A 9,807-nucleotide genomic window follows, 5' to 3' on the forward strand; every position below is an offset into this window, starting at 1 on the left:
AAAAAAAAAAAAAAAGAAGGCATTTGGAGATAAGAAGGGGTTAAAGGACAAGCATTTTTGGAGGATATCTATGGTTCAGGCAAGGTTCCTCACCTAAAAGTTGTACCAGATTAGGATGCTTGATTTCCTTCATTACTGCAGCTTCTTTTAGGAACTCTTCTACCTCCATGGTATCTTCCTGGAAAAAGGGAAAGGTAAGAAAGAAGAAAACGAGAGGGACAAACCCCCAACTTAAAATCATTTGATTCATCTCACAATCCTAAAGCTTCAGCTTTAACAGTAAAAAGAAGTATCTTTTGAATATTTTAGCATATTACAAGAAATAATTTTTATTTTAATTTATTTTTTTGAGACAGGGTTTCACTCTGTTACCCAGGTTGGGGTGAAGTGGTACAATCTCACTGCAACCTCTGCCTCCTGGGTTCAAGCGATTCTCCTGGCTCAGCCTCCCAAGTAGCTGGGATTACAGGCAAGCACCACCATGCCTGGCTACTTTCTGTATTTTTAGTAGAGACGGGGTTTTGCCATGTTGGCCAGGATGGTCTCCTGACCTCAGGTGATCGGCCCGCCTGGGCTTCCCAAATTGCTGGGACTACAGGCATAGGCCACCACACCCAGCCGAAATGATTATTATTTTTAAGAAGTCCAACTTAGAAAGAAAAATGTCCTGGAGTAAAAATTAGCAGGAGAAGCAAAATTCAGCAATCATGTCCTATAATCAACTGAAACACAGGAGCCCTGTATTGGATGCTTCAGTTCTCTCACAATTTATTTCTTCAGATATCTCAGGCTTTGAATGAGGAGACCTAGCACTTAGCTGCTTACATACTTATCTTCTTGATTAGATCATAATCTTCTTAGAGAGCAAGGCCTTATATATTGCTTTACACTCAGAATATGCTTAAGAAACAGAACTGACTACTACTTATAGCTAAAGAATAGCCCTTATGAGTGATATACTAGAGACAGTTACTGAGGGTCTGGGACAATCAAGTGAGTGAAAACCTTATAATTTGATACTGGGAGGTTTAAAGGAGACATATAGTAGTACCAGGAAAAAGATTTCTGTGAATGTTAAGAAGTGCTCTAACTGCAAAGAGACAGGAGGAACAACAACAAGGGAGAGGAAGGACAGAACAAGAAAGAGGCCCATGATTCTCAGACAAGGCACAAAGAATTCTGTCCAGCAGGGGTCGATCTCAGGAAGCAAAAGAGCTTATTTTGCTTTTATAACTTTTAATTTGCTTCTAACCTCCCACTAAGATCTACATCAACAGCCTCCAGAGACAGACCTTTCCCACATGTGGGTTTCATTGCATTGCAGTGAATAATCTACCTCTGCATTGTCAGCAATGGCACTAGGGTTAATCATCACAATTTGCTGATGTGCTTGGCACCAGTGGGTGGAAAGTGTTCCAAAGTTAAAGAAGAGCATGCTCATATTTCCAAGTGATTGAGCACAAAAGAAAAAGATGCCTGAAAACTGTAATTCTCAGCAACCCACCTTCAATGTTTTCACAGCAACTGTAAGGCTGTATTTCTTCCAGACGCCAACGTAAACCTCTCCATACTGACCGCCCCCAAGTTTGTGCTTCATGGTAATATCTGTTCGTTCCATTTCCCATTTGTCGTGGATGGGGGACACACCATAGACCGTAGGCTTATTACACTTGGGTGCTGGGTAGTGTAATGTTGTCACCAGCCCATCAGCCACTGTGGAGTGATGGTGTACAAGCTCTGCCAAGGTGCTGAAGCGGCTCTCAGCAGTCACATATACCTGGTAAGAAAAGCAGAAAAGCTAAACAACTTGAAAAGAGATTAAGAATTGTTTTTTTAAAGCCCATATTTCACTGGCCTGAAGATAGGAGGCTATCTTTAAAAAAAAAATTTTTTTTTTCTGCAGACAGGGTCTCACTATATCGCCCAGGGAGGTCTCAAACGCCAGCCTCAAGCAATCCTTCTGCCTGGGCCTGCCAAGGTGCTGAGATTACAGACTGGGTCACTATACCCAGCAAGAGTTTATCTTAATTGAGGTAAATTTAAAAGTTAAATGATGACTGCAAGGGTAAACATAGAACTTTAGTTTAATCTTACTTAATCTGCCTTTCCTATTCTTCCTAAATTAGTCTTGGGGAAAACCTTCCAAGATCTCTCTCTGGATCATCAAGCTCATTGGTCTTCAAATATATATATATTTTCATATATATATGTATTTTCATATATATATATATTTTTTTTTTGAGACAGAGTCTCACTCTGTTGCCCAGGCTGGAGTGCAGTGTCTCAACCTCAGCTCACTGCAACCTCTACCTCCCGGGTTCAAGTAATTCTTCTGCCTCAACCTCCCAAGTACCTGGGATTACAGGCATGCGCCACCACGCCTGGCTAATTTTTTTCTTTGTATTTTTAGCAAAGACGGGGTTTCACCATGTTAGCCAGGCTGGTCAGGGACTCCTAACCTCAAGTGATCTGTCTGCCCCAGTCTCCCAAATTGCTGGGATTACAGGTGTGAGCCACTGCGCCCAGCCAGTCTTCAAATACACAAGACTGTGGACTCAACTACAGAAGATAGGTAAAGAAGAGATGCCCTGATCAAAGTAAGCAAGCAAGGACTTGGTCTTTTGTAAAAATTTACAAAATATCACCTCCCTCTTGTAAAGAACATAACTTGAAAACCACTGATTTAGATGTTTTTGGTAAGAGTATTGAAATATTTCATAATTTTAATTACGATGTACATTTGAGTGTCTAGGCCATTAAAGAAAGAGCCACAATTTACCGGTGGCCAGCACTTTGGGAGGCTGAGGCTGGCGGGTCACTTGAGGTCAAGAGTTGAGACCAGCCTGGCCATTATGGTGAAACCCCCTCTCTACTAAAAATACAAAAATTAGCTAGGCGTGGTGGTGTGCACCTGTAGTCCCAGCTACTTGGGAGGCTAAGGTGGAAGGATTGCTTGAACCTGGGAGGCAGAGGTTGCAGTGAGCTGAGATCATGTCACTGCATTCTAGCCTGGGTGACAGAGCAAGACTCCATCTTAAAAAACAAAAAACAAAAAAAGCCACATTGGATTTCACAGAATTACTTACAACATAGTTAATTTGCTAAGTAATAAGAAATATAAAGTAAGAGGGAATTCTCTGGCCTTCTCTCCCAAGGGAGCTTTAATTTTTATTTTTGAGAAATAAGGATCTCACTGAACTGCCCAGCCTGGAGGGCAGTGACATAATCATGACTCACTGCAGCCTTGACCTCCCAGGTTCAGGTGATCCTCCTGCCTCAGCTTCCCGGGTAGCTAGGACCACAGACATATACCACCATGGCCAGTTCATTTTAAAAATTTTTTGTAGAGACGAGGTTTCACTATGTTCCTCAGGCTGGTCTTGAACTCCTGGGTTCAAGTGATCCACCCACCTTGGCCTCCCCAAGTGTTGGGATTACAGGCATGAGCCACCACGCCTAACCTGTTATTTATTTTTTTTAAAGACACTTTTGGCCGGGCACGGTGGCTCACGCCTGTAATCCCAACACTTTGGGAGGCCAAGGCAGGCAGATCACGAGGTTAGGAGATCGAGACCATCCTGGTTAACACGGTGAAACGCCATCTCTACTAAAAATACAAAAAATTAGCCAGGCATGGTGGTGGGTGCCTGTAGTCCCAGCTACTCAGGAGGCTGAGGCAGGAGAATGGCGTGAACGCGGGAGGCAGAGCTTGCAGTGAGCCGAGATCGCGCCACTGCACTCCAGGCCTGGGCAACAGAGCGAGACTCCGTCTCAAAACAAAAACAAACAAACAAAGAAAGCTTTTGTTTTAGTGTATACATAAAACTATACATAAAATTCATAAATGGAAAATTTATAATTTTTACAAAGTAAACTCACCCATGTAAACGTCACCCACACCAAGAATTATAACATGACCAGCACCCCAGAAGCCTCCCTTATGCTCTCCAGCTATTTACCCTTGCAAAGATAGCCACTATGCTGACTTCTAACACCTTAGATTAGCTTCTGCTTCCTTTTTTTTTTTTTGAGACAGAGTCTCGCTCTGTTGCCCAGGCTGGAGTGCAGTGGCACGATCCTGGCTCACTGCAACCTCCGCCTCCCGGGTTCAACCAGTTCTCCTGCCTCAGCCTCCTGAGTAACTGAGTAACTGAGATTACAGGCGTGCGCCACCATGTCAGGCTAATTTTTGTATTTGTAGTAGAGATGGGGTTTCATCATGTTGGCCAGGCTGGTCTCCTGACCTCCTGACCTCCAATGATGAGGCCCGTCTCAGCTTCCCAAAGTGCTGGGATTACAGGTGTGAGCCACTGTGCCTGGCCTCTGCTTCTGAACTATATACAAACAGAATCACACAGTATGTATTACGTCTATTTTCTTCCACCCAACTTAAAAATTTTAAAATTTAAACTTTAAAATTTTTAAAACTTGCATTATATTTCACATACCATAATATTCATCATTTTAAGGTACACAATTTAGTGGTTTTAGCATATTCTCAAAGTTGTCCAACCATCACCACTAACTCTAGAACATTCTCATCATCTCATACCTATTAGGACTCCTTCCCACTCCCCACATTCTCATCCCCCAGCTAACACTAATCCTTCAACTTTGCTGAAGTTGAGTCAGCTGATATTCATCTACAGTAGGGGCCAGCAAACTCTTCATAAGGGCCAGATAATAAATATTTTAGGCTGTGGCCATAGTGTGTCTGTCAGAACTACTCAGCGCTGCCTAGTAATAGAAACCATAGACAATACATGAACAAATGAGTGTGGCTATATTCCAATAAAATGTTATTTACAAGAAAAAGCAGATGGCTGGAGGGCCATAGTTTTACCTGATGTGTGTAGCAGTACTGTGTTCATTTCTGTTGTTGAATGAAATTGCATTTTATGAATATACCACAATTTATTAACCCATTCTACTGCTGTTAGATCTGTGGGTGTTTCTAGGTTTTGGCTATCAGAAGCAATGCTGCTATGAACATTCCTATACATGTCTTCTGGCATACATATGCACTCATTTCTATTAGGTAAATAACTAGAATTGCTGAGTCACTCTTACATTACTACACATCTGATTCTGTTCTGTTTGGCCAGGAGGAAACATACTATGTCTATATGGTGGTGCAAAAGTGAAAGAAAACTAAAAATTTACTTACTTCCTACTTTGTATCAGTCATTATGTCTTACAGAAATTACTTCATTTAATCCTTACAACAACCCAATAAAGTGGGAGCTAATTACAGACAGGGAAACTGAGACTTATGTAAGGTCACAATCAAAACTGCTTGCTCCAAAGCCTGTGCTTCCCCCACAGCATGCCTATCACATAGAGGAGAACACAAGAAATAATTCAACCTAAATTTACTGCACAACAAAAAAACAACAGACATAAGCTCATGTTCTGTAGTTTATAATGTATAAACACACTGTAACAAACCCATTCTACCTAATTAACATGGCTGGTGTTCCCAATATACAAACTGTTCAATGACTGAATGATCTGTTTCAGTTAATATACCTTAGTGATCGACACCAGGCTCAAAAGTCTAAATTCTTACTCTGTGAACTTTCTGGTAGATATTATTCTAATTTTCTTTTTTTTTTTTTTTTGTTGAGACGGAGTCTCGCTCTGTCGCCCAGGCTGGAGTGCAGTGGCCGGATCTCAGCTCACTGCAAGCTGCGCCTCCCGGGTTCACGCCATTCTCCTGCCTCAGCCTCCCGAGTAGCTGGGACTACAGGCGCCCACCACCTCGTCCGGCTAGTTTTTTGTATTTTTTAGTAGAGGCGGGGTTTCACCGTGTTAGCCAGGATGGTCTCGATCTGCTGACCTCGTGATCCGCCCGTCTCGGCCTCCCATATTCTAATTTTCAATGATATAATGTTAACTGATAAATTCTATACCAGTGCACTGGGTGTGTATTTGTGTACTGATTATTAGAACAGCTAACTTATACAGCAGTTCCCTTCATTCTTCACCTTCAAATCTAGCTTATCTTTAAAATATTAATATAATACTGTTTTTTAAATTTCTATTACCATATTCTTTTCAAGAGAACAAGCTCTAACATGCCAAAAAGCCCAAACTCACAAAGCTAGTGAATATTTTATTTCATGTCAGACATAAAACCTATTACTTCACTTCAGTCACGTTGAATATTATTTCACAAAGCAGCCAGTCCATGCTTAAAGGTGCTGACCAGCGAGTCTTACCTTGCCATCTGCAGTGGTGTTAATCCTGTAGTGATACACACGTCCCTCGTACCTGAGCGAGATGGACAGCTGCCCAGGGCTACTCTCACTTTCTCGCACCAGGAAGCTGCCATTGATGAGACTGCTGAGCAGATACTCAGCTGCACTGCGTGACACAGGTCCGTGGTACCAGGAGTGTTTTTCCAGGCTGTTCACTGGGGTGATGTAGTTGCTTGGCACCCAGCCCTGCCCATTCTTAGAGCGAACTTCACTCCACTCTCCATTCTGGTTGTAACCAAGAACTCGTAGCTTTTCACCTAGCCATAAGGTCATCACAGGATGAAAGAAACGATGTTAAGACTTTATTTCAACTGAAGCAGTGTATTGTCAAACTTTAAACTCATTTAAAAAAAAAAAGAATCTCGAACTTTTATGCCAAATTTTTTTTTTAAATAATGAAAACAAACTTGGCTGTTCATCATATCCTGATTGCTCTCTTTAACTTTTAGCTTAACCACACAAGCATGGTCGGAAATGGTTTTCTGGCATTTACTACAGGGTTTTAAAAGTCTATATACAACTTAAAAAATACCCTTAGGAAACTCTATGTATGGCAGACAGGTTATTAAAATGGCTGGAAAAGGATACAGTGCTCACTCTTCAAAAGAAGAAAATTCACTTTCCCTGAAAACAGTTTATCAAGGAATGTATCTTATATATGATTCAATGTTAACAACCATCAAGGATTAGGGATAAGACATGTGAGATACAAAGTGACTTCTAAATTTCACTTGGCACCAAGGCAACAAAACCACTGATGTAAAACAAAAACAAAAACAAAAAATGAACAAACAAACAAAAAAACACAGACCACAGAGTTTTCAGCAAGAAAACTGTTTAGTGGGGTGAGGGAATGGGCAGTTAGGACTCCCAAAACACAACCCCTTCCAGAATACAAGTTTAAAAATAGCTACAGTTTTCTTACTTCCTTCCTAGTTCCCACAAAGAATGAATCACTCCTTTCCATTCCACACTAAAATCAGTGCGTGGAATGGCAAGCTCACTCTTAAAGTTGGAAACCAAAACCCGAGTCACTCAGTGTATCTTTGCTGTCAACTTCAACGTTCTTAATTTTTTCATCAAAATTGGGAACATCAAGCTCAGACTTCAACATATAACTTGCCCCGATACTTGCAGCACAAATTAGGTTTCTTTGGCAAAACAGAGACAGTGAAAGAAATATTACTAGTGATAAATAAATGTTAATCTAAAGAATCCTTGTAGTACTTCAGGTTCTTATCTCTAAGAGAATGCAACCCTTCCTATAGCGTTCACATCTACTTCTTCAGTGTCAGAAAGAAGGAAGCGAAGTCAATCAAAAGCACATGGCCATGGCTGAGCATGGTGTCTCACGCCTGTAATCCCAGCATTTTGGGAGGCCGAGAGAGGCGGACCACCTAAGGTCAGGAGTTCGAGACTAGCCTGGCCGACATGGCGAAACTCTGTCTCTACCAAAAATACAAAAAATTAGCCAGGCGTGGTGGCGCATGCCTATAATCCCAGCTACTTGGGAGGCTGAGGCAGGAGAATCACTTGAACCCAGGAAGCTAAGGTTGCAGTGAAGCCAAGATTGCACCACTGTACTCCAACCTGGGCGACAGAGAGTGACTGCCCAAAAAAAAAAAAAAAAAAAGAAGCACAAAGCCAGAAGTATCAGGGAAAAGTTTTTAGGAAAACTCAAAATAATTATCCTTGTAACCATCTGTCCTTTTTTAGTGGCCTTCAGAAATGTTTCCATAGAATAACTTTCTATTAGACACCATCTCACCTTAGACACGTGGATGAGAGATAATGAGGAAAAAACACAAGTATACGTACATATATACACCTATGGGTACATAAAATATACATATATACAGATAGGAGTCTGGTGTAGCAGTGGATATGCATAAGTGCACAGATAAATACTCGCCAATCATATTTACAGGAAGAAAAAAAAATCCTGCTGGAAAAACTGAAGAAAACCTGTTGCTCTGTAGCTTTTCTCTATTAGTCCACATAAACTAAAAATAAAGCCTGTAACTACTTTGTATATATATCTATATACATTTTTAAAATATTGTTGCTTCCTTAAAAAGAATTGGTAATGACAGGATATCATAATGAAGATACAGTCAAATACCCCAGGATTTTTTGTTTGTTGTTCTCTTTTTTTGTCAGTTATCAGGAAAATTTTTCTACCCTGGAAGTTTTGACTACCATGGAAAATGACAGGGGGATGACTAGTACGGATTCAAACAATGGCCAAACTGACAGAGCAATCCTAGGGAGAACTTTTTTGTTTGTCTTGAAACAGGTCTCCCTCTGTCGCCACGTAGCAGTGCAGCAGTGCAAACACAGATCACTGTAACCTCAATTTCTCAGGCTCAAGTGATCCTAAGACCTCAGCCCCCCAAGTACCTGGGTCTACAGATGCATGCCACTGCACCTGGCTAATTTTTAAAATTTTGTAAAGACAGGGGTCTCACTACATTGACTAGGCTGGTTTTGAACTCCTGGGCTCAAGCAATCCTCCAGCCTCAACCTCCCAAAGTGCTGAGATTACAGGCATGAGCCACCGTGTTTGGCTGGTAGAATTTAAAAAAAAAAAAAAAAATTCAAGCAAAATATCATTTTCAATCAAAAACTAAAGTGTTGCTTTATTTTTAAAATATATTTTCTTGTCTTTTAAAATAATAAAACAGCTTTAGCATGACATCATTTTAAATTAGTGAGAACCAGATATAAAAATTTGGCATTCTGTGGATTTTAAAAGAAACCACTGTTGGTCATAAGATAAAGGCCAGTCATAACTGATAACTGAAGAATCAACAGTCTTTCTTTATCAATGTCTCCTTGATGACTGGGCTATCTTGAAACAACAACAGGAAAACGTACCTATGAAAGAATTTCCGAGTCATCACTTCACAAATTTCTCCAGTGAAGAATCAGTAAAGGTAAAATCAAGTATACTGTAGCCCAAAGAGACTACCACACAATATTAACTTTCTGGCTGGGTGTGGTGGCTCACACCTGTAATCCTAGCACTTTGGGAAGCTGAAGCAGGCAGATTACAGGTCAGGAGTTCGAGGCCATCCTGACCAACATGGGAGAAACCCTGTCTCTACTAAAAATACAAAAATTAACCGGGTGTGGTGGTGCACACCTGTAATCCCAGCTACTCAAGAGGCTGAGGCAGCAGAATCGCTTGAACCCGGGAGGCAGAGCTTGCAGTGAGCCGAGATAGCACCACTGCACTCCAGTCTGGGCAACGGAGTGAGACTCCATCTCAAAGAAAAAAAAAAAAAATTCTTTGATATATTTTGTTCTATCCTCAAACTTTACATAAAATTTTCCTACGACTGCATAAACACAACCCCTACATACATAACATATATCATCCTGTCCCCAAAACTATCCAAAAGCAGTAAGTAAAACTGACACTAGGAGATAACGCACTTTTACTTTTACTTTTAATTCTGTTCTATATACAGTTGGCCAACAAATGCAACTACCACGAAGGCTAGACTCACTATACACCTATTCTTTTGTTTTTATTTTTTTAAGA

General features: G+C 40.8%; 1 protein-coding gene across 1 annotated transcript in view; it reads right to left on the minus strand.

The window, feature by feature from the left end:
- Positions 1 to 9,807, minus strand: part of ABL2 (ABL proto-oncogene 2, non-receptor tyrosine kinase) — a 48,652-nt gene that overhangs the window by 18,492 nt on the left and 20,353 nt on the right. The window contains exons 3-5 of the mRNA XM_011968039.1: positions 6,222 to 6,517; positions 1,505 to 1,777; positions 94 to 178 (exon numbers count right to left, since the gene is read on the minus strand). Coding sequence (XP_011823429.1) covers positions 94 to 178; positions 1,505 to 1,777; positions 6,222 to 6,517 — 654 coding nt within the window. The remainder of the gene's footprint in view (positions 1 to 93; positions 179 to 1,504; positions 1,778 to 6,221; positions 6,518 to 9,807) is intronic.

The sequence above is a fragment of the Mandrillus leucophaeus genome, unplaced genomic scaffold, assembly GCF_000951045.1.
Source record: "Mandrillus leucophaeus isolate KB7577 unplaced genomic scaffold, Mleu.le_1.0 Scaffold825, whole genome shotgun sequence".
NCBI classification, from domain to species: Eukaryota; Metazoa; Chordata; class Mammalia; order Primates; family Cercopithecidae; genus Mandrillus; species Mandrillus leucophaeus.